Source organism: Amphiprion ocellaris, chromosome 21 (genome assembly GCF_022539595.1).
Source record: "Amphiprion ocellaris isolate individual 3 ecotype Okinawa chromosome 21, ASM2253959v1, whole genome shotgun sequence".
NCBI lineage: Eukaryota > Metazoa > Chordata > Actinopteri > Pomacentridae > Amphiprion > Amphiprion ocellaris.
In genome coordinates this window covers 29133057-29157101 of record NC_072786.1, presented here as the reverse complement: position 1 = coordinate 29157101, position 24045 = coordinate 29133057, and the positions used below count along the sequence as shown (strand labels likewise).

General features: G+C 37.3%; 1 protein-coding gene across 2 annotated transcripts in view; it reads right to left on the bottom strand.

Annotated features, from left to right (window-relative positions):
* usp6nl (USP6 N-terminal like) overlaps positions 1-24045 on the bottom strand; it is a 140056-nt gene that overhangs the window by 78456 nt on the left and 37555 nt on the right. Inside the window, exon 1 of one of the 2 annotated variants that reach the window (XM_055006293.1) lies at positions 8646-8796. The exons of the other annotated variant lie outside the window; for it this stretch is intronic. Within the exon in view, the coding sequence (XP_054862268.1) occupies positions 8646-8673 (28 nt within the window). The 5' untranslated portion in view covers positions 8674-8796. Of the gene's footprint in view, positions 1-8645; positions 8797-24045 lie in introns of those variants that run through there. 2 annotated transcript variants of the gene reach the window in all.

The following is a 24045-nucleotide window of genomic DNA, read 5'->3' as shown; positions in this document are numbered from 1 at the left end:
CTCAATAACAGAGAAAATGGCCGATGAGCTGCCCTCGGACTTCCATTCTTTTGTGATATTAGATTAAATCCAGCATATGATGAAAATGTTTGGTAACGCTCCATCTCTGTTATGAGCTCTCCTTCCAGCTTCTGTCCACTACTGCTTCTCTAATCAGTCCACATATTGGACCTCCTCCCTTTTCCTCCCTCTAACTGCATCATCTCCCTATAGTAAGTCCATTTATCCGCATGATGTCATTTATTTGTCTCCACCAGGCTTTGTTGATGTTGACATTTCACTTAAGCTGAGCTCCAGCTGGTGTCGCTGAGTTCAAACACGATGCTGCTTTGATAGACAACGTATGTATTCAACATAAAACCGATCCGCGCTTCACCGACTGTAAATGGGAAGTTAATAAGACCAAAATGACTCTAATCAGCACGAATGTGAGAGTAATTGTGACATTTAGAGCTCTGTGATTTAAATGCTAATTCTGTACCTTTTCCACCCCAGAAGTTAGAAACAATTGATTGCTGTTTTTTTTTAGTTATTTCTGCAGATGTTTGCACAAAAAACTGAACTCATTGAGTCAGAATAATATCCTGGAGCAAACGTTTAGCATTCGTAGGTTTTTGTTTAAAAGAAAAATGAAAGTAAAATGTCTAACGGGGCACAATGAACACAAAGAAGTAAATAAAGGAAGAGATAAGAAAGATGAATTCAAGTAAAAAAGTAGAGCTCCAACAATAAATCAATTAGATGTCAAGTATTACATTCATTTTGAGTAATTTCTGAAGAAAAAGGTAAAAATCTGCTGATTCCAGCTTCTTAAATGTCAATATTTTCAGTTTTTCCCCTCCCATCTTGCAGTAAACTGAATATCTTTGGGTTGTTGAGAAAATATATTTGAGAACGTCTTTTTTTGTTTGTTTGTTTGTTTTGCTGCTTTTTAAAAGTGTGATTTAAGATTATACTTGCTTAATTTTCCTGTAATTTGAGCTGCACACCACACATGATTTAATAAAGGACTGTTAAAAAGTTGAAAATCCAACAATTATTCCCATTTTTGTGGATTCAGACTCTGATAAATGGTATAATTTTGCAAATTTTTAAAAAATAACATGTCTTTCAACCTCACTGGTGTTTTTTTTAGGGTTAAGGTGGTTATTTTTCTCTGCTGAATGTAATTGTTCATGGCATCTTAAAATTCAGCAGGTTCAACCCACACTACAACAATAACAACTAATAACAAAAATGGGCAATTCTTGGAGAAGTTGCAGGCGTGATTGCTGAAAGCAGCTTCAGCTTGCTTGCAACTGGCAACTGCAACTGGAGATTGGACAGCGTAGCACAGACTTCTTGCTGCTTTTGTAAACACTCGAGAAATTAATCAACAGAATAATTAACAATGGAAATAATTATGTCCTGAGCAGATTTCACAGTTTGAGATTTGGGTCAATCACAGCATTTTTTAAATAGGCACCGATCTATACGCGATCCTTCGTTTTTGTATCTGCTGCCACACATGAGAAAAGAAGAACAGAAGCTATGGGACTCTTTGCATAAAATACACTACTGAAGCAACATTAGGTCATTAGGAGTCACAGAAGTCTCTGTCATGGTGCCCGTTGCTAGCTAGACCCCAACAATGCCAACACAGAACTTCCTGTAGTCTGAATGACTTCCTACTCAGTCAAAACAAATAATAATAATACAATAAACTATGTTGCTAAATAATTTTAAAAATAAATTAATTAACAAATCAATGATTGGTAAAATGCCTCAAGTTAAAAGTTAAAATATAATGTTTTGTCTCGAAATGAAATCTTATGGAGATATCCTTAGAAATAATTGTTAGTTTCAGTTTTGGTTAAAAAAAAAAATACTATTATTCTAATAAAAATATGGGATTTTTAAAACAAAATGATTTCTGAAACATAACAATATAAAGCAAAATTCTTAGATTGAACCCCCCCAAAAATGTCTAAACTAAAAAAAAAAATAAAATAAAAAAAGCTGATCCGTACATCCCTCAAATAATCCTTCGTTGCAAAAATAAAAATACGTTATTTTTATTATGTAATTACTAAAAACATAAACAAAAAAATTATCCATAAAAAATATATACATAAAAAAATAACTTAATTGGGACATCCATAGAATAATCCTTAGTTACAAACATAAATACACATTTTTGAAAAAAATCTATTTTTATTTGAAAAAAATAAAAACATAAACAAACAAATAATTTGGCAAATGCAACAATTTTATCCATTGAAAATAAATGAATCCCAGCAGCCCCAGCAGTGAGTAATGATCTCTTACATCTATGAGACCCAACAGTGACCTTGAGTCGCGACACGCCACAAACCTTCAAGGTACATGAACACACCACGACATTAGCGTCACACACACACACACACACACACACACACACACACACACACACACACACACACACACACACACACACACACACACACACACACACACACACACACACACACACACACACACTGCACCACCCAAGGACAGATCAGCCTGCAGAGAATCAGCTTCCAGCTTCATTTTTTACCCTAATGGACTCACTATAAAACACTCTCTTCCTGCCTCACAAACGGCCTCGTTTCCCGTCGCTCTGCTCTAATGACACACATGCAGCGATGCCATGAACACGCCACGTCCTTGTGAGGAAGTGCATTTGTTAGCGTTCGTCGATCCTCAGAAAGTCCAATTACTGCGTGGCTGGACCGACAGTGCAGCTGCTGTTGCTATGCCTCAGACCCACCGTTGCTAAGGCTGTGACCCGCTACACGAGGTGAAGTTTGGTCTTTTACCAACACAGGAGTGACCAACCTTTCAGCGGCGGCACCCACTCGAAGAGAACTAGCCTCAGAGCTCAGTTTTCAGACACTGAAGCAGCCATAGTTTGTTGTTTTCTGTGTAAAGTTATGCACAGCCTGCAGCTAACTTTACTGCAGGTGGTTGAACTGCAACAGGGCAGTGTGTGGCATCGTTGCCACAAGCATTTGTGGCTGCCTAAAACCAATTAACAGTCCACTCGAGTCTTTTATTGAACTGTTTTTGTCACATTTGTCATGTTTCTAAATCTCAGTTAGTTTGATTGAGCATAATCTCGATAAATTGAATTTCATAGATGATTTCAATGATTTAAAGAACTTAAAAAGTGTTATTTTCTCCATCAACACACCCAATTTCTAATCTAATTAAACTATTTTAAACTGTTTTTGTCATATCTGTCATGTTTCTAAATCTCAGCTGTTATTTTGGTGAGCATAATCATGATAAATTGAATTTCATTGGTGATTTATATGATTTATTTTATATCAAGTGTTATTTCTTTATCAAAACACCCAATTTTTAATCTCATGAAAGAATTTTAACCTTTTTTTTGTTTTTTTGGTCACTACAATCACGATACATTGAAATTTATATATGATGTATATGATTTACTATATATATATATATTAAACTATACTAAAAATGTGTTATTTACTGAATTAAAACACCCTATTTCTAATCTATTTAAACAATTTGAAACTGTTTTTGTCACATTTGTCATGTTTCTGAATCTCAGTTGTTATTTTCATAATCATGATAAATTGAATTTCATAGATGATTTCTATGATTTAAAGTACTCAAAAAGTATTATTTTCTCATTCAAAATACCAAATTTCTAATCTAATTACTAATAACTTCTATGTCTAGAAGGGAAATTAACTCAAAAATGCTTTTTTTTCTTTGCAGTATTACAAAGCTATAATGCCATAAATCTTGAAAAAAATAAACAAAAGTTGCATTTCTTTGATTATTTGTTCAATGAAAACTAAAAATAACTGACAAAGTGCTCACAAGTGGAAACAATACTGGAAATAGATGGGAGCTGTAAATACTACAGATAGTTTAGTACTTACTTTTGCACAAAATTTACAAACTAGGCATTTTTTTAACACAGCTCTGCACAGATGTTTCACCATGCAGAATGTATCTTCCAACATTTTGCTGACAGCACGGCCTGCAGTTCATCCAAAAAGTTCCTGAATTTTTGTGCCATGACTGTTGGTTGCAGCTGAGCCAATCAAGGCTTATTTTTTCATATTTTTTTTTTTTTAATCGGATAAAGTCACTACAAACTGTTTATTTTTTGGAGAATTTCTAATGGAAAATTTCTAAGTAAGACATGTAGAATAATGCGACTTTGATGAAATATTGTCATTTTGAGGTTAAATTCGGTTAATTTTCCCGATGGAACAACACGTCGCACACGAGTAGTTCATGGAGCGTTAGCAAGTTCAAAATGTGTAATTATTTTCTATTTTCGTAGTTTTTTGCTCCAAGAAATGGTGTAATTTTGCAGATTTTTAAAACATAACACACATTTCTAGCCCGTCAGTGGGTTTTGTGGTTCAGAAGGTTAATAGCGTCTGTTCTCTGTAGTTGTCAACACCCCCTTAATGGAAGAACAAGAGCTCTGATAATTACTTGTTTCTCCTGTTGTAGCCGTCACAGTGGATAAAGAGAAACTTATTTAAAGCTTGTCCAAACTTTTACAAGTCTCTGCAATATACAGAGAACATTCAATAAGACAGCAGCAGCTTTAGGAACAGGCTCTGCAGTGGAATGCAGCACCTAAATTCCCATTACACATGAAGGATATTATTCTTTCTGTGAGGCTGAGCAACTCTGTTAAAGTCCAGCTGCGTGTCCGATGTTGCAGCTCTGCACGGCCGGATTTGGAATTACCTCCAACCTTATATCACTTTTCAAGCCTTTTACAAGAAAGAGCCGGAATCAATATGTAATATTTGAGAAAATTTCCAGCCGCTTCACTTCCTGCATTTCAAACAGGAGCCGCACATGTGAGGCAGAAAAGGTAGAAGCACCTGCAGAGATATGGATCGAGCTGCCGTGTTTGAGGATATCGACACCGCCTCCTTTAAACCGGTCGTACCGGGACCGAATCAATAGGCCTCCGTGAGCTTTGCCTTAACACCCACTTGATGAAGAAGGGAGGGATGATGGAAGGGTGGCGCTGATGCATCGCCTCTGTAATCTACAGCGCAGATAAGAGCTTCTTCACTGAGACGACGCCGGGATTGGACCGTCAATCTCAGGACGTCGGAGAGGAAAGGTTGAAAAAAGACAACAGCAACAACTTTGGAACGCCGCGGCGGTCTGGAAGAGGCAGTTTTAGGTCAATACAGAAACTAATATTGGTCATTTTTTATCAAATGTAACCATCTGAACCCCAAAACCCATCGTCAGGTTTGAATATTTCTTAAAAAAAAAAAAAAAAAAAAAAAAAAAAGGCCAAAATTCCACCATTTATCAGAACTAGAACCATGGAAAATAAGAAACTTTTGAAAAATTCTTCATCGAAACAAGTGTTCTATCAGCGACCTACACCAAATCTAAGCTTCAAAATTGTGATTTGATCAAAACTACTTTACATGTGCAGAATTTCCCAAAAATAAATTCTGTAAAAATAGAAAAATTCTGCGATCCGCAACGTAACCGTGAAGCCATTTATGACTCAGATGTGTCCAACAGTCAGGTGGCAAAAATTTAAAGAACTTTCCGGCTGAACTGCAGGCAGTGTTCATTAAAAAATAGACAGGAGAGGAGCATGGAAACAAATTCAAAATGTAAATAGTTAAATATCGATAGTAGGTAGAAGCACCTTTATTTAACATCTGTGGACACTTGGGAAAATGTTGTACATGCCAATTTTCAGTTTCTTTAAACTAAATAATCACAACTTTTGATCTTTTTTTGATGGCTTTTTAACTGTGTCATTCTGCACAACATACATTTCTGAATTCTCTCTCCTTCTAGTCCTTTTAAAATTCTGTTTAAGTTTCTTTCTGCCTCTAATAGAACCAGAATCTGGTAAATCTACATTTATAATTTGGTTTTGCAGAGCTTAATGGTGGAAATTTAGATCAATTGTGCTTTAGCAAGAGTGAGATTTGCAATGTTTAGGACACCGGTAGCTGAAGGATAATTCAATTTTTGCACATTATTTTCAAGCTAATTTTTAACATTTTTTTTAAAATTGCAAGATGAAAATAGGCGTGTTTCCAATAACTGCTTTAGAGTCAATACTGTCATCAGAAGGTGGCGCTGGCTGCTAAGTTAGCTGTAAGAGAAAGTGTAGAAGCCGCAAACAAAACCTCAAAGAACACACAACAAACACAACTTTGTCAATCTACAAGAGAAAATTTGAAAAAATATCTGGAAGGTTGTAGTTATTCTGTCACATCAGCTGATAGCCATTTTTCATGCTGTGCAGAGATGAAAAAAGTAGAAAAGTTAAATATTCACTATCAGAAAAGTGTAGAAAAGTCTCTCTGTGCACATGTACTCTTCTACCTGAAGCGAGCATCGAAACTTTTTTGCAACACGAGGTCTGTTTGTCAAATTCTGCCCTTTCTGTTAACTGTTTCTAACACAGTAAATCAAAACGCAGCAAAATATGTCCCAGAAATCCCACGATGCAGTGATAAAAACAGAATAAATTATCACAACTAGAATATGATATCACCAGAAAAAGACACCAAAAGGGACAAAAATAGACTCTGTCACCATTTCTCCAACTGTCTTCACTCAGCACAACATGAATGAACGAATGAATGAATGACATCTTCGGTGTCGAGGGAGAAGTTTCTCAGCTTGGTGCATCTTTTTTTTTGCCTCTTCCTCAGAAACAATAATGCTGCCATGTTTCTCGCCTCACATCTGATCTGTAAGAAAACCAATTCGTCTCCATAACGCTCCACATCTGCCTCTCCGAGTGTTTCAGGCACCAACAAATCACGTGGACGTAATGGCAGCGTGAACACTCTCGCCCCTGTTGTCCGAATGGCAGCGTTCTGTTGGAGCGGTGATTGAATTAAGCCGGGCGCTGATTGCTCGGCACATTGATTAATGCTGCCTGCTGCGCTTCAGTGCTTCAAGAGTTCTGCTGCTGAATACAGATGAGACGCCAACAATACGAACACCTCATCACAGTTCAAGCTGAATTAGCTCAAACTGAAACTTAGCGAACGGTGTTTGGCTAACAAGCTAAATGCTACGTTTGCTCAACATGTGGTGCTGGGCAGGAAACTCAGCAGCCAAAGCAGTAGATTTAAATTAACTTTGAATAAACCTTTAAAGAAAAGTGGGCTCTGTAACCCCGACATTTGTTGCTCCTGTCACATTTGTACTCACTGTGGGCTCATTTTTCAGAGCAAATCTAAGTTTAAATTATGGTATTTCATCAAAAACACTTTATTGTACATGTTGGATTTAAAAATCCACCAAAAATAAACTATTTGCAACAACAAGAATCTGTAAAAATCTAAAAAAATTTGCTTTTCTTGGCACAACCAAAAAGCCAATAGCAACTCCGCTGTGACCAAAAGAACTTTATCAAAAATTCTGGGACTTTTCTGCTGAAAGTTCTTGAATGTGTGGTTCAGTCTGAAAAATCAAAGCAAACTAAGCTCGAATTTGTGATATTGCATCAAAATCATTTTTTCTACACATTGCATTTTTAAAAATCACCAAAAATAAACCATTTGCACCAACAAGAATCTGTAAACAAGAAAAAAAAACCTTCAGTCCTCAGCACAAACATGAAGCCATGAGTGACTCAGTTGCAACCAACAATGTGACAAAAATTCAAGAACTTTTCTGCTGAACTGCAGTCCTTGAATGTGTGTTTTAGTCTAGAAAAGCAAAGCAAAGGGAACTTAAATTTGCAATAATGCATCAAAATCACTTTATTCTTCATGTCCATTTAAAAACCGACCAAAATTAAACTCATTGCAAGATAAAGAATCTGTAAAAAACAAACAAAAAAACTTTTCAGTGCAACCAAGAAGCTATGACTGACTCAACTGTGACCAACAGAGATGTGACAAAAACTCAGGGACTTTTCAGCTGAACTACAGAGCAGAGAGGAGACAAGCATGGAAACAGATTAGAGAGACTGATAAGAAAATGAAACATTTAAGTAGGAAAACAAATGCAGCACTACTTGCAAATAGTCAACAGAGGAGTAAGTTATTAGCAAGCTTTTGGAAGATACATTCTGCATGGTGAAACATCTTCCTAGAGTTGATGTGCAGAGTAGAGAGAAAGACGTTTGCAGAGGTTGTAAAATGCAGATAATAAAATATCTACAGTATGCACTGCCACCATTTTCACAGTTTTCCTAACACCTATGAGCACTTGATTCCATTTTTTTTGTAGCTTTTCTAAACAAAATAATCACAGAAGTTCAATTTTTTCTCTGCTTCTAGCCATAGTTTTCCTGTTTCCATAGAGGTGCAGGACTTTATACTGGAGTAAAAACTGAGCCCACAGTGAGTGAAAATGTGAGAGGAGTACAAAATAACCATAAACTGCTCGGAGTTTAGAGGACTAAAGCACTCCAGGGGAACTGCAGGTTCATTATTAAGCATTTCTCCTCCACTGCCACATTAAATATAATGATTAGAGCAGATAACTAGTCTTCTGTCAGGGACTTAAAGTCTGATAAAGCAGCTTCAGATACTTTAATACCCACTATAGGCTTCAAAACAAGTTGACAGACTCACACTTGTGATATTTTTGCACACTGTGGCTGATGCAGTAGCATATAACCGCCTACTTACACCTCCAAAAGACATCTAGCAGCATCATCCCACCGGAGACATGTTTCTGTCCACCCAACAAATGCAGCCTCTGGCCGGAGCGTCACATAATGAGTCAAAAAGTCCCAGAAAAACAGAGCATGAACTGTGTGAGACAATGAACCACTTCAGAGTCTCTGAAGGCTGGAGTCCAGTTCACAGCAGTTTAAAGTCTGTGGACGGAGGATGGAGGGTCGAGGGGTTGGAGGGGAAACCCCCAGAATGCCTTGCTCCCCTTCCTCCCTCCTTCCCCTCTGGACCTGGCGTCGGGCCACGGTGAGCGAGGGAATGGGAACGGACGGGAAAGAAAACACGCTGGAACAACACCGGCGCTCTGCCTCACGCTTCCTGTTTGCCCTGCCCGTGTCATTTCCTGCTCGGAGCGTGCACATTTTTCTGACCAATCGGCACCGTCGTCCTTCACGGCTGCTTTCAAACTGTTCCATCAAACTTTCCATCTGCACCTGCCCGGCTTTACTCACGTCACTGACTCTGACCTTCATTAAAAGTTTATACCAAATTATTCCAATTAAAACCTAAAGCACATTTGGGAATAAAACTGACCTCATACTTGAAGAAGTCGAGTCTCTTTGTGAGGCAAAAACTTCGTAAATTTTGAGGTTTAGGCTGCTCAATATCATGATTTAATTCTTATTTATTGCTATATTTGGCATCTTAACCCTCTGAACTTTTTTGTTTTTGGCTGCTGTCACGCTTTTGCTGATTGTTGGTTCATTTTTCACTGCAACATAAAGTCCTGCACCTCTAATGAAACAGAACAAGAGAACTATAAATGTCTTTTGTGCAGAATGACACAGTTAAAATGCTATAAATCATGAAAAAGCTAAATTTCTCAGATTGCTCATTTTACAATAACTGAACAAAAACCTGGAATCAAAACGCAAAACTTTTTTCCAGTCGCCCACAACTGTTACAAATAATGGAAAAAAAATGCTGATATACATATCTTACTATTTACATTCTTACAACTACTACAGACTAGTCTTTTATTTCTACAACTCTGTACATCAGCTCTAGAAAGATGTTTCACCTTGCTGGATGTATCTTTCAACAACTTGCTCCTCCGTTTACTGTTTTTGAGCCATTTGGGCCGAAAAGTAGCAGAATTTTTGCTGTGTGACTGTTGATTGCAGCTCAATCAATAATGGCTTCTCCACTGCACCAAGAGGCACATAATTTTTTGTTTTTGTCAGAATCTGGGTCGAGCAAATTTTTTTTTTTTGGCAACTTTTTTAAACAAACATGTAGATTGAAGTGATTTTGATGAAATAACTCTAGAAAGATGTTTCACCATGCAGAATATATCTTCCAACTAGTTGCTCCGCTGTTTACTGTTTCTGAGCCATGATGCATTTATTTTATTCCTCAAGCATGTTTGATTTTCCTCTTAATCTCTCTAATTTGTTTCTATGATTGTCTTGTACACGGCCTGCAGTTCAGCTGAATACCTGCAGAATTTTTGTCATGTTGTTGTTGGTTGGAGCCAAGTCAGTCAAAGTTTTTTGGTTGCAACAAAGGGAAAAGAATTTTTTTGATACTGTTCATTTTGGCACAATTTTAAATGCCACATGTAGAATAAAGTGAACTGAATAAATTATCATGATTTTAAGTGTAGATTTGGTTCATTTTCCTGACAGAACCACGCATACAATTACTGTCAGTTTTAATAGTTTCTAGCTCTAATTAATAAATGGTGTTATATCGTTTGTTTTTCAAAAATTCACCAAAAATAAACAATTTGCACCAACAAGAATCTTTAAAAAACCAAAAATTCTGCAGTCAGTGCAATCAAGAAGCCAAAAGTGACTCAGTTGCAACTGACTGTGATGTGACAGAAATTCAGAGACTTTTCTGGTGAACAGTAGCTTTGTCGCAGTCTTTAAATGTGTGGTTTAGTCCAGAAAATCAAGTAAATCTAAGCTTAAAAATTCGATGTTGCATCAAAATTTTTATTCTGAATGTTGCATTTAAAAATTCACCAAAAATAAACCATTTGCCTCAAAAAGAATGTCTAAAAAACAAAAAAAAATTCTGCAGTCCTTGACGAAACTGTGAAGCTGCCAGAGACTCAGTTGGCACCAACAGTCATGTGGCAAAAATTCAGGGAATTTTGGCATGTGGTTTGACATGCCGTTGAAAACCAATGGCAGGTTTTGAGGTTCAAAGAGTTAATGACAACCAGCTGGCCACAAACCAGTTGATCTGCATTGATGATACATACATTTATTAAAGCATGCAATGAAATTAAATCCAAACTGGTCTTTTCAACCACAAACCTTAATATTAACATATTAAATATAAAATCTCCTCCCATAGCCAGCATTGTGTAAATATATACAATAATTGCATGTAATCAAACTAAGTGCATCATAGCGGATCTGAGCTTTGCCGCCTGGAACATATTTCACTGACAGTTTGGCCGACTGTTGTGTGTTTCATCCGCTCTGGACCACAATGGTTTAGTTTAATTTGCTGCATTTTTGCATGCGGTTTGTTCGGCTTAGTGCTGCCCCATAAAATGCAAACCGAGGTTTGTAAACAACACACATGATTCATAAGTGGCATTCTGTAGAGACTGCCGAGCCGAATGGAGTTCCATTCCATCATGTTTCAGTCCTTTTTATAAACCTAATATTGTCCTTCTTCCTGTTCTGTAGGATCAAGAAGCAGCTCTGTATAGAATAACATGTTCCTATGACACCTCTTTTTGACTTATTCTCTGAACTTTTCTTTATCCGAATCCAGGGTGTAAGGATAGAAACTGTGGTTTGCGGTACAGATTGTGAAGCCTAGAAAGAGATTTGGGAGGTTAAATTGATTTTATTTGAGGTATCTCAGTAACCCGGTGCTTTAAAGCAACTGAACCGTGTCCAGTTCAAGTGTGTTCAGGGACATTTGTTGTATTTTAATGCCCAAAACTGCAATCCTACACTCTAAGAAATGATTCATGGGGTTAGTTAGTTGAGCATAAAATCAAGAGCTTTTTCAACATAAAATAATATATTTGTTACATGGACTTATTATAACAAGTTGATAACTTAATTTAACAAGTTGATCCAGCAGAAAATATAGGATTTTGAGTTGAGCTTAAAATCAAGAGCTTTTTCAACCTAAAATAATACGTTTGTGACATGGACTTATTGTAACATGTTGATAGCTTATTTTAAGTAGTTGGTCCAGCTGAAAACATAGAAAATGGTTCACTTAAATATTTGTACATTTTCAACAAAAAAAAAATGCCTGGCCACACCCAACTCAACTCCTCCTCCTTCATTGTCTTAGATGAATCAGGAACTGAGATTATGCGACATACTGAGTTTTCCAGTCAGTTAGTGGCTCTTTGCCCCAATTATAGCTGGCAACTGGGAGATGACAAATAACTGAAAAATATACATTTGAATAAATAAACGTAAAATAAGTACGACAGAACAAACAAAAGTTTTCATAAATGTATAGGTCTGAGTTTATGTAAGATTTTCAAATCATGCTTTAAGAAGAGCTGCTGCATGTTTCTCTTTCATAAAGCTTTAAGAGGTGAGCTTATTGTCAGGTTTCTTTGGAAGACGTTTGAGTTGTGGTTTGTGTCAGACCATATTAAACATCCTGCGTCAAAATAAAAACAGCGTTCATGTTTATAGTAATATGCGCTATTATTTTGAAAAACGGGGAGGATGTCCTATCGCGTGGCAGTGTGAGCATTTAGGCATCGCCGAAACGTCAGAGCCAAATATTTCTCTGCAGCATTTTCTACTGAAGTGAACTCATATTGGTGAGCTACAGGGTCACACTGAAATGTTATTTAAACTTCATAAAGTTACATATTAACAGAGCTAGAGCCAAATGTTCAGGAGCTTTCAGGAGCTGCTCTGCTTCCGGTGTTATTCTGCAAAGACGTACCGGAAGGGGCCAGACTGCGACTGTTAGAAAATTTAAAAATCAGAAGAAGAGTTTCTGTGGCGTATCACTTGGTAAGTAACTGTTTGTTTTGTTTTGTTCTTAACCGCTACTAGCTGTATCAACAAATAGCGCAAGAAATCGTTTTAACACAGAAAAATTGAATTAAGCTAGTTAATGATTGTAAAATGTTGTACGTTTAGCTGCTTGACATACAGCCTCAGTTAGAAACAGTGCAGTGACTTCCGCTGCACCATTTCCTTTTGCCGCTCTCTGGCCAGCGCGGCTACTCGACTTTTATTTCTATCAAGCGACGGTCAGACACAGACATATTCTGCTACAAGGTTCATGTTGTTGTTTACTGTGGCAGCCGAACGTTTTAAATTAGCATTAAACGATAGTTATATAACTGCAAACGTAAGAGAGATTAGCATTTTGTTTTGTCCAAATTTAAAGTTTACACTACATTGATGAAGGTTTGGCTAGCTACAGGTACATGGATGGCGATAGACAACTAAACTTGTATCGAATTACTTTATGAGATAAACTTCTGTTTCTAGTCTTTACACATTGGTCTGTGTTCATGTGCACCTCATTAACACACCAGACATTACTTGAAGAAACGCCATAGAAAAGGTTTCCTTTAGTAAGGCTGCAGTAGGCCTGGGTGTTTTTCTGCCTTTTTGCTGATGAGACACTTGGCATTTTCTGAATGTGTCGCAACAACTTCTGTTTAAAACATTTACACATTTTTTTCTCATTAACTTTTCAAAGAAAAAAACTTTCAACATATTAAGGCAACAACGATACAGTCCAAACATGTTTAAAATCTTCTGTAACCCAAGATAAAGGCTAATTTTTGTGCAGTTGGTTGCCAGCAAATCTTTATTATTTTCGTTTTCAATTTAGAAACATATAAGCAAAAAGTTTTTCTATAGGTGATGCTGCACTGGCTTTAAGCACTGTAGCTGTGAATCCCAACAATTGTAAAAATTTCAAGCAGTTTAAACAGAGCCTTGCTTAGTTTTAAATATGAATTGGACTTGTAAAATTTGCAAATTTGAAGTGTCAAGAAGAACTGATCTTTTGAAGCATTATAGACTTAGACATGGTAATGGTGGAGAATTTCTACCTTGCCTCTATTGGGAGTGTTATTGCTCGTTTAAAACATGGGGCAGTCTAAGAACTCATCTGTCTAGATGCCATTTAACCCGTGATACTGGGACACACACTGAAGTTCTGGCTTTTAAATGTTCATGTTGCTCTTTAAACACCATCTCCACAGAAAGAGAATACTTTGAACACATTGGCCGTCATTTAAAAAAGCAGGAAACCGTGTCTTGTGTATTTGAAAATTGCTCTTTCACAACAAACATTTATGGAACATTTGCCTCTCATAGGAGCCGGAAACACACTCCTCATTCTTTGGATGACTTCAAGCCTGAGCTCTTGCAGAGGTATGTTAATCCTTCAAATACAGGGGACGATCCTACTCTGGAGGATATGGTGGGTACAGTGAGTGAAGATCCTGAAAATGAAGAAGTGAGAGAATTGCCTAACTTAATTGAAAAAAAATTTGCCCACCTGCTACTGAAAATGGAAAGCATGTTCAATGTACCACAAAGGTGTATTGATGAGTTATTGGAAGAACTACACTTCATTTCTTCATCAGCTTCAGGTCCTCTTTTGAAAGATATTTTACAGTCATGCTTAAAGAAGCATAATTGTGAGGTTGATGATTTGATAATCTCAGAAATGGCGACAGACCTATGCAAGTCTAACCCAATTACATTAGCTCTAGGACATAATGCTCCTCTTTCCACGTCCTACAAAAGAAGAGCGTATTTCAAGGAGCATTTTTCCATGGTGGAACCTATAGAGTATCTTCTCAGTGCTAAGGAAAAGAAAAGTTTCCAATATGTACCTATTTTGAAGTCCTTACATGAGGTTTTAAAGAAAAAAGAGATCCAGGATTTGCTCAGACATAGCTCAGAAGCAGGCAGCAGGTCTGACACTCACTACAAATCATTTCACGATGGCATACATTTTAAAAACAATACATTGCTGTCGGAAAACAATCTAGCCATTTCTCTCATACTGTATGTGGATGATTTTAAAGTGTGTAATCCACTTGGCACATCAAGAAAAAAACACAAAATTACTGCTGTGTATTGGGTATTTGCTAATGTGCCACCATTGCTCAGATCCTCGCTGACATCAATCTACCTTGCCATTCTCTGCAAGGCTGATGATGTTAAAATGTTTGGCTATAGTGCTGTGTTAGAACCACTGTTAAAGGACCTTGCCAGCCTAGAAGAAGAAGGACTTTACATTCCTTCACTAGGCCTACGGGTCAAAGGTACTGTGTATTGTGTCGTTGCAGATAACCTTGGTGCCCACTCTATCGGAGGGTTTGTAGAGAGCTTCTCAAGTACACACGTCTGCAGGTTCTGTCTTGGAGAAAGATCCCAATTCCAGGTGAGTGAAGTCAAAACAGGAGCATTTTGTCCTCGGACAACACAAGAGCACAGGGTGCACGTTGAGACGGCACAGAGAGATACAATTGCATCTCATTGTTATGGAGTAAAGAGACAGTGCCCACTGACTGACAGACTACAATATTTTAATGTTTTATCTGGCTACCCACCTGACTTGCTACATGATCTCTTTGAAGGTATTGTGCCTTTAGAGTTAGCACTCTGCCTAAATGCCTTAATCAAAGGGAAATATTTCACACTGGATGAATTAAATAAATTAATCAAAGAGTTCCCATACAGATGGGCTGATAGAACGGATGCACCACAACCAGTGCCACTGACTTTTGCTGCAAGAAAAACAGTTGGTGGGAATGCCCATGAAAACTGGGCTTTGCTTCGCCTTCTTCCCCTGATAATTGGAGAAAGAATCCCTGAGAACGAACCAGTATGGCTGATTCTTATGAACCTTAAGGACATAGCTGAACTTGTCCTTTCTCCTGTTCATACAGACCTCACTATTTGTTTCCTTGAGAGTAAGATTTCTGAGCATCGGCAGAGATTTCTGGAGATTTTCCCCCAGGAAAGACTGATTCCGAAGCATCATTTTCTCGAACACTACCCACAACTGATAAAGGCTTTTGGTCCACTTGTGTCTTTGTGGACCATGCGCTTTGAAGCTAAGCACAGCTTTTTTAAGCGTGTGGTCAGGCATACGCATAGCTTCCGAAACATTCTGTTGTCTCTTGCAGTGAAGCATCAGTTAATGATTGCATACCATCTACATGGCAGTAAAAGTTTTCAACCTCTACAAGTAGCAAAACTGTCAACAGTGGATTTGACTGTACTGAGGGAAGACATTAAGAAAGCAGTAGAATCAAAATTCCCTGGTGAATCATTTGTCCATATGGCAAATACAGTGTGCTACTGTGGCACCAGTTACTCCACTGGCATGATCTTGGCACATGGTTCAACAGGTGGTCTGCCAGATTTTGTAGAATTGATACAGCTTGTCGTCGTAAATGGGAAGGTTGGTTTCATTGTGAAGTGTTTAAATTCATGGTATATTGAGCATCTTAGAAGCTATGAGCTTGAAAACACAAGAAGTGTTAAAGTCATTGAGCCTAGTGAGTTGTTTGATATCTTCCCCATGGCAGCATACAGTGTTGCAGGGAAGCGCATGGTGACCCAAAAGTGCTATATTTATGTACCTTAGATGGCAAAGGGGTCAGTATACCTTGTCATTTGTTTAAGTTTATAGATAAGACCTCAAAAATTGAATAATCCTCTCTGTATATGGGGTTACTGTCTCATTATGAAAACAAAGTTATTGTTTTTTTAAATAATGTTTTTCAAAGTGTGATAATGTTCAATCTATAATCAAACATTTGGCAGTACTATTGTCTCAATTTGCCAGAACCATGGTATGACTTTTAAACTCTGACCGCACTGATTCTCTCAGAGGAGAGGATGCTAGGCTCTTGATGACTGCCAACATGGAGATGTAAATACGTCATCTGAGTAGTAGTTGTAAATATGAGGTCCATAATACTGAGATGGACAATAAGATGTTCATCTTTGTAGTTTTACTTTTATTACATTATTCTTCAAGGGGAAATATTAAAGTGAACAAAACTTTCTTTGTACTCTTGCCATTTGCCATAGAAATACATGTCTTCAACATTTAGTCATAGTATAAGCAGACATATAGGATTTTTTGCGGTAGAAGTACACTTATGGACACAAACTTAAGACTTGGTGTGAAGTTTGATGATGAAGAAATGTCACAGTGTAATGTAAAGACTGAATCAACCAGTACCTCTCAGCATACTAGGTGTTGATTGTGATGATAAGTCCAATCCATTTATCTGGAGTAATTTTTAGTGGTCACATTCTTCTCCCATACTGAATGATTATGTGCTGTGTCTGCATGTATTCTATAACCCAGACTAATGTAATTTCTTCTGTTATAGACACCCTGATGTCTCCTCAAGCCAAACTTCGGGTCGTTCTTCAGGACCATGAAATACACAAACTGGACTTACCTGAAGGAATCCCTGATACTGTGGATGAACTTGAGTCTATTGTGAGAGAGAAATTTGGGCTTAATGGGAACTTTACCTTGCATTATAAGGATGCTGAGTTTGGAGAGGAATATTTTTCTCTTACTTCAACAAGTGACATCAAGGACAAGGATACCATTAAAGTGGTTCACATTGCTGAACCTCCTACAGTTACTCTGACCTTTACTGATGGGGACAGTTCCTTTGAAAATGCATCGGTAACATCACTCTCTAATTCAGAGACCTCTGCTCATCCTGTCTGCAGCGGCTGCTCTTCTGGATCGCAGGACACACTGATTCTTTCTTCACCTGAACATGTTAATCAGCGTACACAGCGGTGGCCCACTCACTTTCCAGTACCTAATTTTGCCTATAACACAGAGCTTGTGCTGGCCTCAGGAAATGAAGATTTCAAGAAGGATGGCATTCAGCTCAACTTTGTCACAATCCTTCCAGACGTCCTCGAGAAGCTGGCTGAAAGCATCTTTCAGTATGTTGCCTACCCAACAAGTGCGCAGTTGGCCGATGTTGCTGAGGCACTTATTCAGAAGCATCCATGCCTTAAAGAACCAGGGTCATATAATGGCTGCTACGCATGGCAACAAAGACTAAAATATAAAATGGCTAGCTATAGATCTAAATTGAGAGGACTTGGATGCCCTGAGCTTGATGTGAACTCGTCCAAAAAGAAGCGAACACATGAAAAAGCACCTGCAAAGAATATCAAAAAGCCAAAAAGGGCAGAGGTAAACTATTTACCTCCCCACCCACAAGGAGAAACAGAAGGAACTTTGGAATATGTAAGATTGGAGCTCCTTGATGAAGTAAAGAAGAGGAACAACTGCCAGGTCATCAGCGAGAAAATGGTAAAGACATTCTCCATTCGCAGGCAGGAAGTTGTCAATCAAGCACCACCAATCAGTGACTTCAGAGACCGATGGCCCGCTCTTTTCAATGCAACTCAGGTTAATATTTTTTCATAAAATGGTTTGCAGTATGCTCTATGTGAGGCAATTTTCTACATTAACAAAATGTGCCCTTTATTTGTGTTTCACGCAGATAAATGAAGAGTTCAGAAGGATCACCACGGTTGGCCTTGAGACAACATTCATGGCGAAGCTGGACCAGTATACACCGAAAATAATGGCATTGGTGTCCTCAAGAGGTGGAACTGCAAAAGTGAAGATTCAGCACATAAAGAACATGCTGCTAGAGGTATAAATAAATGTAACGTAGTTCATTTAAAATACAAAAAAAATTACTGTATTTTTTAGGAGGTGTTGATGAGTTAGTTAAATATTTAAATAGATATATCAGAAATTAATACATAATTGATTTGTCTTTAAAACTTTCATCATAGTTAATCATTCAACACTTCCAACACAAAAGAAGTAAACAATAATTAATAAGTATTATAGTGTTTGGTTTGCACATGACCGTATTTCTTTTTAAAGATCGTTTGAGTTTAAAAAAATTTTCATTTTCTATTTACAGGAGCAGTCTGTGGAACTGAGGAGAGAAGCTGCAATCCGTAGCCTAATCGTGTACTTGAGAGAACAGGAGGAGGATCTCTTCAAAGAACAGTTGGTAAGTAAATCTAACACTTCCACCGATAACTTCAGGATTTAACCTGGACTGTATTTAGGGATGGTGGACAGTGCGGCTGAATGATAGGTACCAAAATCATGATGATCTGTGATACAGTCAGTTAGTTTAGTTTTTGCCTGAAAGCAAAAGTAAGTTTGAACAGGGCTTTGCAGTAGTGTTTGTTTGTTTCAAAAGTATGCCATCAAAATTGTTTGTTTTGCTAGTAAATAGCCGGCCCAAAAAGACCAGGTTGAATCTGAAATTAACCTTTAAGTTCAGATACACTGCAATTATTCTTACTTTTACTTATGACAAAAAACACTGACACCGATTCTGACCTACTTATGCCAGGATGGTGATGAAGCAATGAGAATCATTGTGAGCAGAGGGCCATTTCAACCAGCCAGTGCAACGGTGGTGATTGAGGGAGCAGAAGTCCTGGATGGCCTGACTGTCCCGAGAGCATGTGCCTTGCTCATGGGACTCATGTATGCACTCAACTTGAGCTACCCAAAGGAATTAAAAAGCACTTTTGAGGTATTTCAAAAGATATTCCTTGAGCTGGATGCTCTGAGGGCTAGTCCCAAGGTGATGTCTCTAAAAGGTAAACTGCTGTACTAAACATTATGCTGTATTCTAATTCCACAAACGTTGCTCAGTTGTAGTTGTGTTCTCCTTGGTGTAACATACAGCACCTGTGTTGTTGTCAGTTGCTTATTGCTCGGATACACCCATTTGCATTTGTGTACATGTTGATTTATACACAAATATATGTCTGATGTGTTCTTTTTTGGAAATGTGGAACTGTAATAACTATGTATTGAAAATATGTGTAATACTCCTCAGGGAGATGTTTTATTAAATTTAAGTTGGTTCACCTTAAATTAACATTGTCCTTTTATTAAAATTAAGTTGATTCACCTTAATTTAATATAAACCATTTCATTAAAATTAAGTTGGTTCACCTTAATTTAACATTAAACAATTTATTAAAATTAAGCTGGTTCACCTTAATTTAACATTAAACATTTTATTAAAATTAAGTTGGTTCACCTTAATTTAGCATTAGGCATTTTATTTACATTAAGTTGGTTCAACTTAATTAACCATTTGCAGGATGAAGTAAAGCCTGTTGGTTGTCCATAAATAACTGAATTTCTAATATTAAAAATCTTGTTGGATTTACTGAAAGGTTTTAGCTGGAATTTCTTAAAAAGATCAATGCAAATTGTTACCTTAATTGAATTACGTTGAGACACTATATTTTTTTTTTTTAGAGTGTATCCCTTCAACCTATACATCAGGATGGTGCGCCTCCCCGGTGGAAGTGAGTGCGATCCAAAGTCAACGTTTGTCTTAAAACATCCGTAAAACTTTGACTTCCAATTAAGCGTGTGAAGGAGAACATACAATCTCATTTATCTCGCTTGAGGTCAAGTTAAGTCAATTTTATTTGAATATCCTAAATCCGCAGATTTGTCTCAGAGGCCTTTTTAACAATTTTACACCATACATCCGTCTTTATCCTCAGACCCTTGACTGGGAGATGGAAAAATGTGAGAAAACTCTAGATGAGGGGATGGATCCTTCTGGACGTAAAGATATGCAATACGTGCCATAAATACAGATTTGGAGAGACGAAGCAACAGCAGACCTTCATTGTAGAAAACCGTCTCTTGGTGTGGATGGCTGGTCAAACAGATCTAGGGATGTCAAGGAGTGATCGCTAATCGATTAATTGCCGTTAATAATGATCAATTTTAAAGCATATCAACTGGAAAGGCAAACGTGAAAGTCAAAAAAATCTATAGCAGATTAGCTGTAGCACCTGGTTGAGTCTCTTACTGTTTAAAGAGATGGAAGACGACACGTTTGTGTTTAATACTGTAGCATTGTTAGGGTTTAGCCAGCAAGGGGCACCATGACAAAGACCTCTGTGACGATTAACAGCTTCCAGCTAGAAACTGCATATAAAGATCCTATAGGCCGCTTTTACAGCTGGTATAATATACATAAAGGATAATGTCCATTGTGTGTCTGTCGAACTAATGATTATAACTCAGGATTATTAATTGATAACGCGGCTGACTAACGGTTAAGAAAATTATTGAAAATTTGTGTCCCTGAACACAACATTTACATTATGTAAGTAAGCACAGTTAGAATGCAGGAAGTATTTCCAGGACTCCAGAGTGCGACCAAAAATCTATCAAACGTGGCTAAATATTTCATTGATTGCACTGGCTTGCATGATATTTAATACGTCTCCCTTGGTAGATATAATAATTTGATTTTAATTTAGATAAATCTTGCATTTAAATGCCTCACTTACTAAACTCATTTATATAACCTTTTATGATAACATAAAACAACAAAATCCACAATACAATCCACATAAAATAAAAGAATAAATAAAAACAAAACTCGCTCAAAGGAGTCCAGGGAATAGTTGGATTTGGTGGGTTTTCATGTTTATTTTTGTGGAGTCAATACTTAAGCTCTATATAGGTCAGATAAATCTGTATAATCAATAATGCTGTAGGGTTTAGCCATAATATTTACATTAGTTAGGTTAAGGTATGTAATTAATAACACCATAGGGTCCTAGCTATAACACTACATAAGTTAGGCTGTTTGCCATAATTATTAATACTGTAGGGCCTCAGTCTTATTTTGTATTATAGTCAGGTAAGGTAGTATTTTACACCATTTTTGGGGGGTTTTAATCCCTTGTATGTAAACTATTCAGGCAAAATCATACTATATATAACACTGTAGGGCCCTAACCCATATATTTACACTTGTTAGGTTGCTTTCTTTGTGATAATCATAATCTTTTTTTAATGAAAGGCAGCAGGTGTTGTCTTAAAGTTGCTGTATACAGAGCATTTATTTGACTAAGCTATTTTATCTTGCTATATTTCATGTTGGAAATTGTCTTCAATATTTGTCTAATACATAATTTTTTAAAAGGTGCCACACAAACAAAATTCTAATCATTATTTCACTCTTAGCAAACCAATTTTTGGCCACACATCTGCACCAACTGAGTGGAGACTAGAAGCTTCTTTGTGCACAGCCGACAAGTACAGTCTACTAATGCAATAAGCCGTTTGGGAATATTGGACAAGATTATTTATTGTATTTATTGCAAAGAGTGACTGGAAACAGAGCTTCTGCTGTCAGGGCAAAAACGTTCTGAATGAAAATGTTTTTAACAAAAGCAATATATTTGAAAGAACTCGTGCTGAACTGCAACAGGTTTAGCATTTTAGAGTCAGGCAGCAGCACTTAACAGTCAGAAATTTTAATAAAATTTACCACTGAATATAATATAGCCAAGAAAGAGCTACTTTTTTACAACCTTCAAATTCCTCAACACTGATCAACGCATTTGTTTAAAACCATTTACATAATGGGAACTGGCAAAAAGGGTAGCTTAAAAATGTATTATTTGCTGCCAAAAGACACGATGAAAAATTCTGGTTGCACTTAAATGAGACAGTTTGGTGCAATCGATGTAAAACGTGAGTCTGGGTTTGAGGTATTTCTCAGTTCTGAATGGCAAAATGCTCCAACGAAGCACTGCAAACACAGCCTGAACCAGAAGCTAGTAGGCCAGAAAACCAATAAATCAGTGTAACTCCACATTCAGAGCCGGGTTTCCCTCAGAGCTTCACCTCTCCCAGGCCTGCATGACCCAAACATCATGTTTAAAACAGAGATGGAAGGTTCAGTCACTTCTATAAGCGATGACATGTGTGTTGTTGATGTAAACAACAACACACACATGAACAAGCAGCAAGGAAAGCAGCAGAGTGAGCGGAGGTTTGATGCCGACAGCCGAAGATCTACGACCTGCCGCTTGCGTCACCAGCGTGGGAGTCTACAGATATTACCCACAATGCCACGCTCTCGCCCTCCCGCTGTCTCACACACAAACACATGTGCGTTCATACATCACACAGTCGATCAGGTGTATCCCGCCTGACATCGGTCGATAGGCTGAGCGTCGTTTATCACCGGGTGACGGGCGGAGAGATGTTAGTCAGCGATGTGGTTTCTCTCCAATCGCCGGTTTACTGGAACAGGACTGGCAGGTTTAAAATGCGGTTTCTCAGGGCCTGATAAAATATTCTGACACTCGATTTCAACAAACTCCAGTGACATCATGTTTATCTTTATATAATTAGATTTCTCAGGGTCGTGTGTTCCTTTTCTATCTGTTTAAAGCACATGACTGTTGTTTGCATGGACACGATGGTGTAAATATTCCTCCCGTTACAGGTACTTCTGTCAGCTTGGCTCGGCCTACGACCCAAATATTTTGTCTAATTACAGTCTATGTGTGTCACGGTATGTAAAGCATTAGTGAGATAACAGGTTTTGGATTTCCAATGAAGAATGCACACCTTATCTGAGGCATTTTAACAGTTAAGGACAGTACAACCTACTGGAAAGCATTGAAAGTCGACATTTCTGAGCAGATTTGTGTTGTGAAAGACATCTGACAATGACTTCCATTCAGTAATGATGGGTAACGTTTACAAATAACCTACTGTTATAGAAGATTAGAATCCTTAAGTCGCTGTTAAAACATTCTAAAAGTCCTGCAAATAAAGAACAGCAAAGGTTAAAAAAAAAAAAAAAAAAAAAAAAAAAAAAATATATATATATATATATATATATATATATATATATATATATATATATATATATATATATATATATATATATACATATATATATATATATTGTTTTATAGTATTATACTATTTTGCTGTTTGTGGTTGCTTTGTGTCACATTTTTGGTCATTTTATGTATTTTTGAGATTGTTTTGTGCAATATTTTGTTCATTTTATGTTTTTTGTGGTTGTTTTGCAAAACATTTTGGTCATTTTACATATTACTGTGGCAGGTTTTGATTGTTATTTGCATTTTTGGGGATGATTTACACTCACTGTTTTGGTGTTTTACATCTTGGTGAGTTTTTGTCGTCTCATTTCAGCCTTTTTTTGCTCTATGTGGTTGTTTTGTGTCAGATTTTTGTTGTTTTATGTCTTTGTGGGTGTTTTCTGTCAATTTCTGTGGTTGGTCTGTGTAATGTTATGGTCATTTTTTGGTATTTGTGATTGTTTTGTGTATTTTTGTTGTTTTGTGTATTTTTTAAAGAGCGAAGTGAAATCTGGTTGAATTCCCACCACGTCTCCAAAGAGCAGAAACTTATATTAAAAGCCACGAGTTCAAACAAACAATGCAGAGGTTTCTTCTTTGCACAAGCTCCCGTCTGTCCAGAGACCTGTGATGTCCACACATTAAGCATAGATGAACCAAACTTTGTG